We start from the raw sequence: 18,713 nt of genomic DNA on the forward strand, positions 1-18,713 counted from the left end.
GTCTGTGCGATAAAATGAAGGCGAAATATCACATGTACTGTATCCCAAAATTGAAATGGTTGCGGTGAAGGAGTTGCGCTCTACTTACGTAGTGATCCTGATGGATTGACAGAAAGGAGTGAAGCTTGATTTCTGCCAGGCGCTAGCAAGGGGCCTGGCTCAGGGCGAAAAGGGATAGATGACTAATAAGTTTATAAGCAAGAGTACGCCTGCACAGTCTGAGCCAGGCCCCTTTGCTAGCGCCTGGCAATGTCTTAGCAAATGAGGGAATAGAGTTTTATAAGCTAAATACTTGGCTTTTATATACTATTCTTCTTTTAAATTACTTCTTGGCTTGAAATACTTCCTTAATATCTTATATTAAGCTTTAATTAAGTATTTGAGTATTAGAAATATAAGTATATTATTAATACTTATAATAAATATTATTTTATAATTAATATAAGCTAGTTTTAAACTAAGCTTTAGGCTAAGCTCGATATTTTAATAATTTAGTTTTATTTATTTATTTATTATTATATTTTACTTTTTCTTTTTTTCTTTAGCTTTAATTTTTTTTATAAAAAAAACAGAAAATAAATCTTAATACTTTGTTTTAATATTTTAACTTTATTATTATAATTATTATAAAGCTTGGCTTTAAACTTAAAGGCAAAATAAAGTAATTCTTATTTTAATAATATTAAATTAAGAAAAGAAATATATATAAATACTTAATTATATAAATACTTAATTATATAAATACTTAATTATATAAATACTTAATTATATAAATACTTAATTATATAAATACTTAAATATTTAAATATTTAAATATATAAGAAAAAATAAAAGAAAAGTAATAAATAAAGTATTTAAAAGTAATATTTTTTAATAATAATAAGAAATAAAACAAAGATTAAAAATAAGGAACTTTAAAATATAATATATTAGAAAAACTAATTATATATATAAATAAAAGTTTTATATAATTTCTTAAAGTAATACTAATATATTTAAGAAATAAAACACATAATAATTATTATAATACAAGAAAGAAAAACCCTTATTATATAGCTTTCTTTTATATAAATATAAGAATATAAATATAATAAAATTATATATATTTTTTATAACTAGTAAAAAGTTATAATTAAAGAAATACTATTAACTTTATTCTTTTTAATATTTAAAATACTTAATCTTTTTTTTCTTAAATAAATAATTATATAATATATAAGAATTAGGCTTATATTAAAGTTTACTAGGCCAAAAGACTATAGTATTTACTATAGGTAAATATGCCTAATTATAGTTAAATAGCTGAAGTATAGTCACGTAACTATAGTTAATTATAAGTGTAATATGTGCAGGGTCGCACGTGACTTAAGGGCATATAATGAATCTCGGATATTGCGGGTATTAATTAAGGAAATCGGCGGTCCTTTGATTTTATAACTAACTATTATTTATATTATAAGTATTAGGCTTATAAATTACTAATTATATATATATTATCGGGGCCTTCTATTTAGAGAGGGCTTCCCTGAACCTTATAAGAAAGATAGAGATTAGTTCTATACTAAATTTAATACTATAGTTTCATAACTTACTAATTTATTTTATTATCTTATTACTTACTAATAAATACCTTATAAGCTAATCTCTTTATCTTTAAAGAATATAGTTTAATAAGTAATTATATCTCGAAATCTGCAAAATATATAATTTCTTGCCGGAGCTATTTCTATAGAGAAAGTTAACTAGATTAATCCTAATATAAGTAATAGTAAAGGCTTGTCTAATACTTTTAATAAGGCCCTTTAGAAGCCTTCGAGAGCTAGTAATAATAACAGAAGTAATTCTAGTAATAATTAAGATATTGAGATTAATACCCAAGTTACTATTACCTAAGCTATAAAATAGAGATTATATACTAAAGTTAAAGTACTCTAATAAAAGCAATAATTAGTAAATATAATTAACTAATATATTCTATAGTTAGAGTAATATAAGGATATCCTCAGAAATATCTTATGGTTTATTATATCTTATAGAAACTCTATTTATAAATCTATTTTATTTTCCTTAGTAATTCCTATTAGGGAACTTCCTAAAATAGGGTTAGAACTTATTTCCTTTCCTAATATAATAAGCTTTGAGAATAATTTCGATACTATTTATTAGGAGCTACTATATAATATCCTAAAAATATATTTAGACTAAAAGAAGCTTTTTAAGGTCCGGACGCCTAACTTATATTATAGAAAGTCTCTTAAGAAATAAAGAATATTTATATCTTTCTAGAAAGTAGTTTTTAGAACCTAATCTTGAATTTATAATAAATACTTTTCTAGAATTAACTCTATTATAAGTACTTTTAGAAATAAATCTCATAATACTTAGAAAGCTATAATAAAGTAAAGCCTATTATTATACAAGGTCTATTAGAAGTAATTTAAGGCCTACTTGGCTAATATACTCTAAATATCTTAAACCTATTAATAAGATATCTTTAAGGAGCTTTGAGATCTTTATTAGAAAAATAGTAAGATAGTTATTAAGTTATATACTTAGATAATTAGTCTCGAAGTTAACTAGAACCTATATCCTAAGAGAGACCGGGTCCGGACTCTTAATACTACTTTATCTAATTATAAGATTCGCCAGATACTTATATTTATTTTTTTAGAAAATAAAGTAATATTTATTACTAAATAACTTAAGAAAGCTCAGAAAGCAAAATATACTACTTATTCCAAATTAAGGAAAGTAAAGATAAGGAAGTCTAGTAAAGATAATTCTGCTCTCAAGAACTCTAACTTAGTAAATTCTGATTTATAAGACTATTAAAAAAGAAAGAATAAGTTCTGAAAATTATATAAGAAATTCTTAGGTAATGCTTTAGCCCCTTTAAGGCCTTAATAAAGTACTAGTTTTACTTTAGGTATAATTTATTAGACTTATAAATAGAAAGAATATTTCTTAGGAAATATAAAGTATTCTAAGTATATTAAATAAACTTAATAAAACCCTAATAAAACTAAAATTATAAAAGAGTTAAGGTATTTATAAAAGCAGGTTAATATTATTATTATAAAGAAGTATTCTAGAGAAGACTTTTCTAAGAAATAAGGAAAAGAGAAAACCAAATCTTAAATATTAATAATTTTGGCTATAATAAAAAAGATATATTACTTTATATAACTATTTAAATAAGATTAATATAGCCAGAAATAGGTATTTTAGAGATATATAATAAATTTAGTAATACCGGATTAGACTATAACTTTATTAATAATAATTAGACTTAAAGCCAGGGCTTTATTACCTTAGCTAAATATAACTAAAAATTTATAATCTTTTATAGAAATAGATTTAAGATCTATTAAGTCTATAATCTTAAGATATTTATTATAAATAATTATAGCAAAACGCGTTCTTTTAAGCTCTAGTTCTATAGATATAAAAATATTAGCTCTTATAGCCTTATCTTTAATATAGAATTTTATAAAGTAACTCTTATATAATATATAGACTATATTAAGAAATAATAGATATATATACCTATATAACCTAATAATATTAAAATTCTAATATTAAAAGAATTTAATAAGAAGCTTAACTAGTATCCTAAGCTAATATCTCAAGTCTTATTCTTAACTAAAGGCAAATATAACTATTCTAGATAATAGGCTTTATATATTTATAATAATTACTAGATTTTTACTTTATTATATAGTTCTAATAATACTAAATAGAAGTTTTTAATATAGTAAATTAATATCCTCCGGAAAGAGGCCTTAGAGATATCTATTTATTTCCGGAATAATAAATATAAAGACTTCTTAGAGGTTTTTAATTCTAATAAAGCTTTAGAACTTCCTAATCTTAGTAATATTAAATACTTTATTAATATAAATAGTATAGTTCTATACGGGCCTTTATATAATCTATTAGAAACCTAACTAGAAGTATTATATTTGTATTTATAGGATATATTTTATAAATATTAGATAAGGCCTAATAAAAGCCTAGTAAGAATACTTATTCTTTTTATTTCTAAGAAAAATAAAGAGCTATATCTTTATATTAATTATTATAAACTTAATTAAGTTAAAATTAAGAATTAGTATTTACTTCTTCTTATTAATAAAACTCTTAACTAGTTCTAAAAAGCCAAGATTTTTATAAAGTTAGATTTCAAGAATATATATTATTAGATAAGAATTTATAAAGAATACGAGTAAAAGACGGCTTTTAGAACCTATTATAGCTATTTTAAATATCTTATAATACCTTTTAGGCTAACTAATATACTAGTTATATTTCAAGTATATATTAATACTATACTTATAAGGCTTCTAGATTATTTTATAGTTATTTATTTAGATAATATTCTTATTTATTTCTAAAATAAAAGTAAATATTATAATTATATTTACTAGATATTTACTAGACTATATAAAAATAACTTATTTTATAAACTTAGTAAATACGAGTTTAATATTAAAGAAATCGAATTTTTGGGCTTTTTTATTAAAATAAAAAATATTTATACAAATTCTAAATAAGTCTATAATATTATTAAATAATTAGAACCAGAATTATTTTATAATATTTAATTATTTTTTAAATTTACTAATTTCTATTATAAGTTTATTTATTATTACTTTAAATAATTATAAGCTTAATAAACTTTTTAAAAGAAATAAAAAAAGGCCAGAAATCCGGTTTCTTTATATAAATAAATAAAGTAGCTAAAAGCTTTAAGACTTTAAAAAAAGCTTTTATTATAATACCTATTCTAGTCTATTTTAACTTTTTTAAGAAGATTTATATTAAAACTAATATATTAAAATTCGTAATTACTAGTATTATTTTATAATAAATTAATTCTAATAATAGCCTAAAAAAATACTAGTATCTAGTAATATTCTAGTTCCAGAAACTTTCCAAAGCCAAATATAATTATAGTACCTATAATAGAAAGCTACTTATAATTATTAAAGCCTTTAAATATTAGTACTATTATCTCAAAAAGTTCAGGTTTATAATTAAGATTATTATAGACTATAATAATTTCTAATATTTTATAAAAATAAAGTATCTAAAGAACTATTAAATATATTAAGTAATATATCTTATAATATATAATTTTAATATTATTTATTATAAAAGCGCCTCAAATCTAGTAAATAAATCTAGTAAAAAACCTAATTATAAAAAAAGTTCTATTAATATAACTTAGCTTCTAATTTTTTAGAATAAGCTAAAAAGAGCTTTTATAATTATAATTTAGAGGTTCCTCTTTAGAATAAGTATTATTTAATACTTGCTATATCTATAATAACTAAGGAAAAATATTTACTATAAGACAAGTAAATAAGTTATCTTATAGATTCTCTAATTATAGAATTAGTTAAGAAATAAGATATAAGGAAATGCTTTAAAGGCTTTATTACTATAACTAAGATAATAGAAATATTTATAATTATATTACTTAATAGAACTAAAGATTTCTTAGTTTCTTGAATTTTTAAATTAGATAATTATAAATACCTAATTCCTTATATATAGATATATATAGCTATTAAAAGAGCTATAGTACTAGCTCCTCTATCTGAATTCCTTCTAAATATTATCTAGATAATTTAGAGAAATAATTCTTAATATTAGAATATTATAAAATAGAGGCTTAGTAAAAAAGATATTTAGGAAAAAGAAATCTAGAAAAATAATTCGGGCTTATTTAGATATTATTCCAGAATTATTATATTTAATAATTCTGCTTTATATTAAGAAGTTATAAAGCTTTATTATAATAATCTAATAGCCAGATATTATAAAATAAAGAAAACTCTCGAGTTTTTTAGAAGATTCTAGTATTAGGAAAATATAAAAGAAAATATTTATAATTATTATTAAGAATATAATATTTACTAGAAAATTAAGGCAAAAAGGCATTTACTATATAATTTACTTAGTAGTTTACTATAACCTAAGAAACCCTAGAATAAGATTTCTATAAATTTTATTATAGGTCTATTATTATATAAGAATCTAATAAAAGGTCCCGATTTTAATATAATTCTTATAATTATTAACTAGTATTCTAAAATAGCAAGATATATTATATATTATAAAACTATTAATTCTCTAAAGCTTACTAAGATTATATAAGAATATATTTTCTTAATTTTTAGCTTTCCTAATAAAATTATTTCTAATTAAGAAATAGTATTTATTAGCTAGTTCTAGTTTACTTTCTATTTCTATTTAATATATAAATAATATTTAAATATAGCTTATTATTTTTAGATAAATAATTAGATAAAAAGATAAAATTAGGCTCTAGAATACTATCTAAAATATTATTATAATACCTAAAAAAAAATAACTAGTTTAAAAAGTTATCTTTTATAAAATTTATATATAATAACTTAAAATATTAGATTTTATAAAATATATCTTTTTATATATATTATAGATATTACTTTTAACTTTTATAAAATTCTGAGAATAGAATTATAAAGAAAGTACTAGAAATTCTTAAAATAAAGTAAAAAAAGCTTAAGAATTTATAATATTATATATAAAATAACTAGGAAATCTATTATAATAAGTACTAGTTAGCTAAATATTATTTTAAAAAAGCCTAGGTAATATTATTAATAAAGAATATTAAACTTAAAATAGGAAAGCTTAAGCTAAAATTTATAGATCTATTTAAGATTCTTAAATATATTAGTAATTTAGAATATAAGTTAGAATTACTAAATATATATAAATATTTATATCTAATTTTCTATATTTCTTTTCTTAAAAAATATATAATAAAAAAAAGTTAGAAGCTATATTTATACTTTTCTAGAGAATTTCCGGAATTAGTAAATAATAATAAAAAATAATAATAGAAAATAGAAACTATTATTAATTATTAATAAGATAATAGAAGTAAGAAGTAATAATATTTAATTAAATAGAAAGCCTAGCCTAAAGATTATAATATCTAATTATTTACTTTTCCTAATCTTAAAAATTCTAAGAAATTTCTGAAATTATATAACTAAAATTATAGCTTAAAATCCGAAACTATTTTTTAATAATTTTTTAAAATTAAAATAAATTCTGAACTACTAAGAAAAAGGCTACTTAAAAGAAAGAAAAAACCTAAATAGCTAAGAAAAAGCCCGGAATAATAATAGAAATACTTTTTTCTTAGGTTTTTTTATTTATAAAAGTTTTCTAGGGTTTTATTAAAGCTTATAAGAATTATATTTAAATTATTAAAAAAAAGTTTAGGATTAAGAAAGATTTATTATAAGTAAACTAGTTATAAGTATCTCAAATAAATAAATTCTAATTCCTATAAATTTCTAATTCCTAAAATAAGAATATTAAATACTAGCCCTATTTAGGACTTAGTAAAAAATTAGCTAATACTTTCCGGAAGTTGCTTATCTCTTAATAAAATATAATTATACTATAATAATATTAGTATTAAGAATATTAAGAGAAATAAATAAGAAACTTATAATAGCTATATATATTTTATAAAAGGCCCGAACTTCTAAAATTAGGTCTCAAATAGCTATAAATATTATATTATTAATATTTAAAGTACTAGTAATAAATTACTTAGTAATCTTAATAATAAGCTTAGTAATAAGATTAATATCTTAAAAGTAAATATTATAGTATTTCTTTAAGAAATTAGTAAGTATTTAAATATATTAGAAAAAACTTATTTTTGGGATACTAACTCAAGTAATATTATTATTTGCCTTATTAAAATAGAAAGAAAATTTCCGAAGCTTATTAGTATTCTTCTAGTTTTTAAAAACCTAATTAATAGTATTATTCTTATTAGTATAATATTATTTAGGATATACTTTAAGAAATTTCTTAAAAATTATAATAATATTTTTCTAGAACTAATAAGCCTCTAATAAGTAATAAGAAATCTGAAATTATATTAGCTTTAATAAATATTAAAGCTAAAGAATTTACTAATATATAAGATTCAGAATTCTTATTATAATAGTTATAATTCTTCTTACTAGATATTATAGTATATAAGATAAAGAGATTAATAAGTAAATACTTAAAATATTATAAAAATAATTAAAAATAATTTAAAAATAATTAAAAATAATTTAAAGAAAAGTAAAAGAAAAGGCTAGAAAATAATAATAATAAAAGTTATTATATATATAATTATTAGAAAGAAAAAGAATATATAGTAATATAAAGAAGTTCTTTTATAGAAATAAAGAACTACCTGGATTAATTACTAGTTTTCGTACTAGTTCTAATTAGAAATTAGTATAACTAATTAATATATATTTCTAGAAGCCTATAAATAATTTCTAGGACCTTAGAAATATTTATATGGGTTTCTTATAAGAATATTTATTAAATTCTTTTTATATAGCTATTTAGGTTATTCTAATATAAGATCTAATAAGTAATATTAATTTTATAGAATAATACTTTAGTATTTTAGATTAAGCTAATTAAAATACTTAAACCCTAAATAAAATTATAATTACTAGCTAGCTCTTATATCTAGGATAAAATTACTTTTTCTTCTTACTTATTTAGTCCTAATCTAATTAGATAATTTTTATATCTATTATCTAGATTATATTAGTAAAACTATTTCCTAAGATACTAGAAGTTTATCTCAATTAAATAATTAATTAATTAATTATTTACTAGAATAAATTAATAGATTTTAGAAATAAGATCCTAGGAAGAAAATATAGTTATAATATATATAGGGTTATATATAACTTAAGGGCATATAATAAACCTCGGATATTACGAGTATTAATTAGGGAAATTAGTAGTTCTTTAACTTTATAACTAACTACTATTTATATTATAAGTATTAGGCTTATAAATTACTAATTATATATATGTTATCGGGGCCTCCTATTTAGAGAGGGCTTTTCTGGACCTTATAAGAGAAATAGAAATTAGTTCTATACTAAATTTAATACTATAATTTCATAACTTACTAATTTATTCTATTATCTTATTACTTACTAATAAATACCTTATAATAAGCCGCATACATATATACTAATACATATTATAAATTAAGTATTATTTCCTTATTTTCTAGTTCTTTATATATTATTAATTCTTTTATTTTCCTTTTTAAAAACTTTATTATTTCTTATATAATAAGGCTAAATATCTTGTTTTTTTTAGCTTTACTTAATAATTTATTTTTAATTTCTTTATTTTTATATAAATTATTTATAAATTATTATTAGAATAGCTATCTTATAAATTTCCTAGTTATATAACTAGTTATATAAGCTCGCGTTATATACGTAACTCGACTAGTAAACTAGTTCTAATTAGTCTTAATAGATTTAGAAATTATATATTAATATTATAATATTATAATTCTTATTTTAAAAAGAACTATTTTATTAACTTATATATTAAGTATTTTATATATATTATATAATAGTACTATATATTACTAGTAAACTAATAATTATTTTTATATAATTATTTTTAAAATAATAAAAGCTTATAATAAATATTAAATAAACTTTTTATTATAAAAAACCGTCTTTTTCATAATTCTTTTAATTTTTTTTTTTTAATAATAATTTTAATATCTTTTCTTAAATATTTATATTTCTTAAATATTTATATTTCTTAAATATTTATATTTCTTAAATATTTATATTTCTTAAATATTATATTTATATTCTTTAATAATAATAAGTTTATAAAAATTAATATATAAGCTTATAATTAAAAATAGTATTATTTAGCTAAATATATAATAAGTATATCTTAAATTATTATTTCAATTATTAATTATTTTAAAAAGTTTTATTTTTTAATACTTGTAATAAAAATACTAATAAACTTATTAATAATAATTATATTTATTCTTATATTTAATAAATATTACTAATATTATTATTTTAATTCTAGTTATAGTAAATATCTTTAAAAATATAATTCTTATAAATAATTCTTTTATATAATTTGCCTTTTTCTAATCTTATTTAAATTCAAATACTAATAATAATAAATACTAATTAAAAAGATAAGCTTTTAGCTTTTTAGCTTTCTAAGAAGTTTTTTTTTCACTAAGTTTTAGCTTTTATAAAAATATAAAAATAGCAAGTATTATAAATAGTATTATTTTATATAAAATAAATATATTAAAGTATTTTCTTATTTATTATTTTTAAAAGAAGCTAGTATTAATAAGAAAATTACTAATTTATTATTAAGCTTTAAAATAATAATACTTATTAATTTTATATTTTCTTTCTTTTTTTCTGATATTTATTAATTAATAATATAATATTTTCTTTTTATTATTTAATAATATTTAAACTTTAATTACTTATCTAAGAATTTCTAAAACTAGATATAATAGTATAAAGAATTTAATAAAAAGTTAAATAGATTAATAGTAATTAAAATTATTACTTTATTTAAAAATCTTAAAAGCTAAGTATAACGTGTAATGTGCAAATGCGCAATGTTAAGCTTTTCGGGGTTATGTTACTACAGGCGTTATAGGCTCGATACAAAGCGATCAAAGCAATCAAAGCGACAAAACACGACCTCAGCTCTCCGTAATGCAGTGCAAACTTTCTTCTTGGATTTTACAACATTGAAAATTTGATGGAAACACCAATTTCCGGGAAATATGTTGGCTTGAATAATAGTAATTCACGTGGAAAGCAATGACACCTTCTGTTATGTGGCACCAGTCACGTGGTGCCACTGCACGTGACTTAGCGTGTAGCTAGTGCTTTTAGCCCGGCACACAGCCTTCAGCTCAATTCAAGCTCTTTACCACCACTGCAATATCACCTTATCGTGACACCTTCGAGATGAACATTAGGTATGAGTTTGAATTTCCATGCCTACAGATTGCTGTCACATCCGGTTTTGTGATTAAAAGCCCATTATTATCCCTATTCCGAATTTTTTATTTATACTGCCATCAGTATAGCGGGCGCACTAACCAAGGGCCACCCCGCAACTTTTCGATCGTTTTAGGGAAAGGAAATATGTTAAGTTCAATAAAGAATCACTGGTAGAACGAGTCAGTGCATGCTGTAAAGACACCCCATCAAGATAGGGAAAATGCATACTTTTGCAATCGTCTTACTTCACCTATGACACGGTGATAGACGAACTCCCGCTACTCTGGTAACCCTCAGTGGCAACAATTTGATAATTGTATGTGCCAAGGTTCATCCCCAATTTTGCCCAAGCGTTGAAGTGAGTTGCCGTCGTCACAGTACCTCCCACCCTCTTCGAAGTGCGTATAGACCAGTACTGATTGAACGTCGCAGTTCCAATGATAGAAGGTGCATTGGTGCGAGTTGACTCATAAATATTGTATGTTCCACCATCGGACGTAACAGTGCCTTTGAAGGTTACGGCAGAACCAGGGTTGTACGTGCCATAAGACTCTACGATGTAGTATTCGACGAGGGGGCCGGTGCTCCACCCATAGACTGAGAGATAGCCGTTTCCACTTGGATTGAAGGTACCGGAATAGTTGATCGTACGAGCACTGCCTGGATTCCAGCCTTTGCCAGCGACAAAGTTGCCGCAATTTACCCAGGAAACTGTGTAAGAGCCGCTGGCACCATTTGCGTAGTTGACGGTTCCGCCGCCGTCAGTGTAGAAGGAATAGAAGTAACCATTTGATGTGCCTTGGCCACTGGGGGTGCCAGCACGCTCGACAAGCTCGGTGGCATTGAACTCAAGTGGAAAGGAGAGAACATTTAAAGCGACGGTGGCGCAGAGGAGGAGTATTGAATTAAAGGAGACCATAGTTGCGGTGGGTCTATGAACCTGATCCTGGATGAGGGCTGTTGACGGGGTGTTCGACTTCCTATTCTCTCCCAATGTCAAGCCGGAATAGCTCACTGGTTTTATATTTTTTTCTTGGTCCGGATTAATCACTTCCCCTCAACAGTGTCTTGTCTTAATCCACTCCGAGATATCCATAACATAACTGTTAAGAGGCCCCTCTTTTTGTCCTCCAGGACTGGTTCGGGCTTACCATTTCGAAACTGGCCCCTGTAGCCAGGAGTCACATCCCATGACCCAGTCATAACAGAATTGTTCAGATCAACAAGCCTTTTGTCCGATACTGTCAGACAAAATTATGATGGCCTGTGTTGCGTTCGTTACCTGTTTTCTCTGACGAATGATCTGATGAAAATGGAGTCGATTAGCCTGAATACCATGTGGAAGCCAGAGGGTGGCAGTGGAGGTTGCAAGATCTAGTCCTAGATCGTTCAAGCTCCATCGACTTCGAGAGGGGAAACGGAAAAAACGGGAGACGCCCCGATTCAAGGTTTAAGTGCCGGGAACTTGATCTCGCATCAACAGGGATAGCGGACCTCGGCTGCTTAGCGAACCTCCTTTATTCAATGTAGGAGAAGCGCTGGAGACTCAACAGCTACTGATTAAGATTGTTTCCAAGAAACAATTATTAGAGTCGCTCAACCTCAAGAGGAATATGGCATGAGCCTCAGTAAATTTAGACCAGACAGCCGCAAAATAAATCTATTGCAAACATGTGTGGCGGTGCTCGGCAGTTAACCGAGACCCCCTTAATTTAGCCTTTAATCAATCGAGTCCCAGAGATCGGATGGTTGGAAACCATAGATTGCACCCCACAATTGCAGGGATTTGTAAGACCATAAACCTAGCCCAGGTACAAACAAGCGTTAGTATTGCTCTACCACGTGGAGAAGGAGGACTCGGAAAAGAAACTAAATTTTGTTCGTGCATGAAAATCGCTGAATGGAGTGTCGCTGCCGTCCACTTCACCACCTGACCGCGTTATGGTCACTTTTTTGTTTTTGGCAAAGCGGTGATCGACGCATCACACGAAGGCTGACCCCGCAATTTGAACATCTACTTGCAAGGGCTACCCTGCCATTTCCTTGGAAATGTTTCTAGTTCGAAATTTCGAATAATCCACCAGTACAGGCATGACTTTGTGACGTGTTCTTCAGCCTATATCAGTGGGATGAAGAGGTAGCAAGCTAGAATTCTAAAAGCGCTTAGTCTCCATATGGCCGGCACATGGCAGATCCAAACAACAATTGCAAAGGAAAATCGGATTGCGCTGTCGTTTTTAGCCCAAGCCAAAAGCTCCACCTCCATAGGTCCGGTTTATGGCAGTACCCAACGAGAGTTACAGGAGGGGAGAAGCTAGCCAGATGGTGAGACTCGTGGTAGATTGATTGGCAGACAGTGACTAGATCTCCTGCAATATAAATAACTTCCAACTCTCTCCACATATGAAATATCATCCAAGAAAGCTTTCCAGCTTCCACTCCTCAATTCAATCTTTCTCTAAGTTACATTCTATTCGGTGACCAATATCTACTTCTCCCACAATGTACTCTCTTAAAGGAACATCTCTCTTCCTCCTAGCACAAGCAGTTGCGTCCTCTCCAGTCGACCAACTCCAAGAACGTGCCTGCCCAGGCATTCATGTATTTGGTGCACGTGAGACGACAGTTTCTCCTGGTTACGGCTCCGCAGGCACAGTCGTAAACTTGATTTTGAACTCCCACTCCGGCTCAACGTCCGAAGCAATCAACTACCCAGCTTGCGGGGGGCAGAGCTCATGTGGTTCGGTCAGCTATGCGAACTCGGTAATTCAGGGTATCTATGCCGTCGCCAGTCAGGTCAATAGCTTCAACGCACAGTGCCCAAGCACACAGCTTGTATTGGTTGGTTATTCGCAGGTCAGTAAACCTCTTTGGTTCTTCTATATTTCTTCCATATCAAGAACTCTGGGTGGGAGAAATAGCATGAAGCTAATGAGTATCCGCAGGGTGGCCAAATATTTGACGACGCATTTTGCGGAGGTGGAGATACGAATGAGGGCTATACTAACACTGCTGTTCCTCTCTCCGCATCGGCGGTAAAGATGATCAAGGCAGCAATTTTCATGGGAGATCCGCGCTACATTTATGGCCTCTCCTACGATGTTGGCACTTGTACTGCTCATGGAGTAAGTACCTCCTCTCGTTATTGGTACCTTTCAATGCCAATTTTTGTACCCTGGTCCCTCGACATATGCTCTCTTCCGTCATTTTGGTGTCTTTTTTCAAGCATACTTGAGAACATAGCTGACGCAAACACCCAGTTCGCTCCCCGTCCAGCAGGGTTCTCTTGCCCATCTGCTAGCAAAATCAAATCATACTGTGACGCCTCAGATCCCTATTGTTGTAATGGCAGTAATGCCGCAACACACCAGGGATACGGAGCCGAGTATGGACAACAAGCTTTGGCTTTCGTTAATAGCAAGTTGAGTTGAACCAACATCAGTCCCGAAGCATGGAATTTATATAGCTGTTGCTGCTCTATTGGGTTTGAGTGATTCACAGTCCTTGTTATATAGAACTGCAGGCAAATCCTTATTACGGTGGCCAGGAAGAGTGATAAAAAGGCCTCTTTCCTTCCTCACGATGAAAACGCACATCAGGACACCTTCCATTTAAAATTTCAACCACTCTTCTTCAGCTGCGCCGTTTCTTTTTCAAATTTCTCTTGAAGCACATGTTCTCCTTCTTAACTCTCGCTCAATAACTCCACGATAACCCCCCGATAGAAAGACCTTTCCACCTTACCAGCAAGATAAACAAAAATCTCCCAACCTCAAGATATGCCATCATTCCGTAGGCTCATCCTACCCTGCTTTAGCAACCCACTCCTGGATATAGGGCAGGGACAACCCATGATAGATGGTATTCGACCGTAGACCAGCACCCCAGAAAACAAGTTGAATTGGATTGATAATGGATGGAATCCCTAATCGTTCGGCGCTCCCCACCTAGTCTCGCTTAGTGACACTCACTAGGTGAGGGCCACCAATACGCAAAGCACACCAATACACAAATCTGAGATTTTGGTAGTACCTTACCAAAAATTGTCCTTTAAATTCTTATAATACAACGTATTAAAAAGGTGTTTATATAGTGGGAAATAATCCTAAGACTAAAATCCTTTTATTTATTAAATTTAAAGAGCAAAAAATAAAGGCATTATTATTTTTGAACTTTATATAGTTTTTCTATATAAACTAGATAAAGTATTAGATCTGGGAGTTCTAAAGCTTATTTCTCTACTAATATTAGAACCTTAATAGGCTAGGGGTACTCCGTTTAGTACTTTTAATACCTTATAATATATGAGATATAACTATATATGAGATATATCTATATATGAGATATATTTATATTTAAAGTATATTCTTTACTAATATAAGGATTTTAATAGGCTAGAAATATAGTATTTAATATCTTTAGCGCCTTATAGAAATATATATATATATATATATATATATCTTAAATATATTAAATTAAAGCTTAATTATAGTATTTTTCTATAAAAGCCTAGCTTTCTTAAAACTCTGGAAATTATAACTTTATTTAAAAGTAGACTATATAATATATAGCTCCTGATTTTTAATAAAATACAAGAAGTATATATATATTCTTAAGAATATATTTCCTAAATAATTATAAATAAGAAATAGAGATATATATATATATATATTAGAAACTAAAGAATAGCCGAAAAATAAAGCCTTATTTTATAATAAAATTATAAAAATTAGCTTGTGAAATATAAAGGAAAAAGACTAGAAGGGAATTTAATTCTTAATTATATAAATACTTGTTCTAGAGTTTATTTAAAGAGAATACTTATATATTTTAATTAGAGTTAGTCTTTTATTATTTCCTCTTTAAATATATATCTATATTTTAGGAATATTATATAAGTAAAATAAGGATATTATAGGAATTAGTAGAGATATACTATTTTTATATCTATTTTATATAAGGCAAATCGGGCAGATTTATATTATAATAATACCTTAATTTTTTAGTCTTAAAATTTGCTAAGCTAAAGGGTCTATATATTAGAATTAATTACTCTTACTTAAATACTATTTTAATATATTATATTATGAGATTTTAAAGGGTAAAAAAGGGAGATTTTTGGTGGGGTGTCACTAAAATCTCAGATTTGCGTATTGGTGCGCTTTGCGTATTAGTGGCCCTCACCTAGTAAGTGTCACTAAGCGAGACTAGGTGGGAAGCGCCGAACGATTAGGGAGTGAAGGCGGTACTCTGGCTTCCATCCCCATGTCCAAAACGAGCACACGTGTGGAGTGGGAGACGATCAAATAGGCATCTGCTGTGGATAAGGGCAATTGCCATGCCAATCAAATGGGTAAACACTTCTGTTCAGCAGCTTCACTGTGTTGAAAAGATTTATCTTCTATTATATTATGCCGCTATTCAAAACAGGAACAACATCAATTCAAAAACACGTTCTCGCAGTATTGCCCGCCCTGAATTTGGCTAGGGTTGGGTTCTTTGTCGGGAAAGTCTTGCCCGTTAGTGGGAAGTCTCCGCGTTATCGGGGCCCGTTTTCGACACCGGCAATAGTGGGGTGAATGGCACGGGCAGATGAATTCAGAGTCGAATATCCATATCCAACCTTTCTCGAATTGTGACAGGTCTCTCGTTTGTCAATTATCATTTATGTTGATTTTTGCACAACAGCGATGCTTTCGCTTCGCCAACAGGCCGTACTGATAGCCTTTCCAGTCCTGCTAATCGCAATTTTCTGGTCTTCATTGTTTCAGGATTCTACTCTTCGGTCGCATATATCTTCACTGGACATTTTATCATTTTCTAGTCCACGAGTGTCTATCCGGCAGGGCCATGTCATTGGAACACTCCTTACGAAGAACTTTCCTCAGCCGGTAGAGGCATTTATGGGATTGCCATATTGTCAGCCACCAACAGGGGACGGGAGGTTTCGAGCTGCAGCACCATTACCTGCTTCAAATAAGACATTCAAAGCTTTAAATTATGGTCCAATGTAGGTGTGCAATTGGTGCTTGGGAATAGTGCTAAAAATTCTAGATGTCCTGGAAAACAGTTGCTTGCTGGGAAGACCTACCCTAGCAGTGAGGGCTGCATGACGGTGAATATCTTCCGTCAGAAACCAAAAGATGTGGAAAGGGTGCCTGTGGCTGTGTACATCCATGGCGGTGCGTTCAATCGCGGTAGCTGTAAGTTTTCGGGTTTCTTTACTTCCCAACCGATAGCACGTGAGGTCCTGGAAGTGTTTCTGACTGATCGTTGCTTGTTTTAGCAAGGATGCATAATACTGCATCAATGGTGGCATTCTCAGAGAGTCCGTTTATTGGCGTGAGCTTCAATTATAGGTATGCTACGGATCTCAATCTTTCTGGTCGTAACTAATTTTTTGGGTAGAATTGGAGCTCTTGGCTTCCTCCCTTCAAAACTCACTTTTGAAGAAGGCATCGTAAACCTGGGTCTCCATGACCAAGTGTTCCTGCTTCAATGGGTGCAGGATAACATCGAAGAATTTGGTGGCGACAAGAAAGGTGTGACCATTTTCGGCCTCTCAGCTGGCGCCCATTCGGTCAGTGTCCCTCTCACGTTCAGATTTGGAATCGCACTCATAACGTTAGATTGGCCACCATATCATGAACTACAAGGAAGGAATGACGCCGTTCTTCCATAAGGCTATTCTGGAGTCCGGGTCTGCTACGTCCCGTGCCCAGCATCCCTACAATGCGCCTGTTCACGAGGAGCAATTTGCGCTCTTTATTGAGAAGGCAGGATGTGCTTCTGTGCCCCGCGATAGCATAGTTTCTTGCCTTCGCTCCCAGCCGGAGGCAATCATCAATGAAGCATCAACTCACGTGTTCGACAAATACAACCCCAGCCTGCGATGGGCCTTCCAACCAGTAATTGACCACGACCTGATCCAGCGCAGACCTATTGATTCATGGGCGACTAAGAAGTGGCACAGAGTTCCAATTATGACTGGCCACACAACGAATGAAGGTACATATTATGTTCCCAGTGCACTTGCAACGCCAGAGGAGTTCACCGGTTTCTGGCACGTCCTCTTGCCGCACTATTCAGAAGAAGACTTGGCGGCGATAAATTCTTTATATCCCGACCCATCGTCTGTTGAAGATAGCAAGTACAAGGAGACACGTGATATGGAGAGTATCGGCGTTGGTCCACAGTACAAGCGCGTCGAAGCAGCGTACGCGCACTACGCATACACTTGCCCTGTACGACAAACAGCAGACCTCGTATCGATCGGCCAACAACAGCCTGTCTTTGTCTACCATTGGGCTGTGAACAAGACGGTCAAGGGTGGCGCGAATCATGGGGACAATATGTACTACGAGTCATATCCCGAGGATGTGACGAGCATCAGTGAAACAACACAGGAGATTAGTGGTGTCTACCACGCGTATGTTACGAGTTTTATCACGAGTGGCAATCCGAACACGATTCAGGGGAGATATAAGTACCGGCCAAAATGGGAGAATTATGTCAGAGGAAGCGAGAAGGTTATGATTTTGGGGAACGGAAATGATGAGAGGGCTGGGGGGACGAGCTTGGGTACCCCGGCAGAAATGGTGGATAGCAGCTGGATCAAAAAGGAATGTGATTTTTGGTGGAAGAAGAGCCATGAAACGGAAGAATGAATTACGCAGCCTACGAGGCAATGATAACTCCCTACCGACTGATCAGGACAGAAGATAAACCCGAAAATGCATCCAGGTTCATATGGCAACATACCCAGCAGCCTCGGCCGTGAAGTGAAATATTAGGAATCGAGTTCCGGGGGGG

General features: G+C 29.4%; 3 protein-coding genes across 3 annotated transcripts; 2 read left to right on the forward strand and 1 right to left on the reverse strand.

Annotated features, from left to right (window-relative positions):
- Positions 1-11,151: 11,151 nt before the first annotated feature.
- On the reverse strand, positions 11,152-11,820 carry K444DRAFT_631106 (glycoside hydrolase family 11 protein; the record flags this gene model as incomplete). The annotated part of the gene is made up of 1 exon (XM_024883306.1): positions 11,152-11,820. One exon carries the CDS (start codon positions 11,818-11,820, stop codon positions 11,152-11,154), a length of 669 nt encoding a protein of 222 aa, XP_024735427.1.
- Positions 11,821-13,075: 1,255 nt separating this feature from the next.
- On the forward strand, positions 13,076-14,332 carry K444DRAFT_644028 (carbohydrate esterase family 5 protein; the record flags this gene model as incomplete). The annotated part of the gene is made up of 4 exons (XM_024884912.1): positions 13,076-13,169; positions 13,465-13,757; positions 13,847-14,026; positions 14,162-14,332. The coding sequence occupies 4 exons, from the start codon at positions 13,076-13,078 to the stop codon at positions 14,330-14,332; spliced, it is 738 nt and encodes a 245-aa protein (XP_024735428.1).
- A 2,259-nt stretch (positions 14,333-16,591) lies between these two features.
- On the forward strand, positions 16,592-18,568 carry K444DRAFT_631108 (carboxylesterase family protein; the record flags this gene model as incomplete). The annotated part of the gene is made up of 5 exons (XM_024883307.1): positions 16,592-16,911; positions 16,956-17,104; positions 17,188-17,260; positions 17,310-17,481; positions 17,531-18,568. The coding sequence occupies 5 exons, from the start codon at positions 16,592-16,594 to the stop codon at positions 18,566-18,568; spliced, it is 1,752 nt and encodes a 583-aa protein (XP_024735429.1).
- Positions 18,569-18,713: the final 145 nt, after the last annotated feature.

This window comes from Hyaloscypha bicolor (genome assembly GCF_002865645.1).
Source record: "Hyaloscypha bicolor E unplaced genomic scaffold K444scaffold_92, whole genome shotgun sequence".
NCBI classification, from domain to species: domain Eukaryota; kingdom Fungi; phylum Ascomycota; class Leotiomycetes; order Helotiales; family Hyaloscyphaceae; genus Hyaloscypha; species Hyaloscypha bicolor.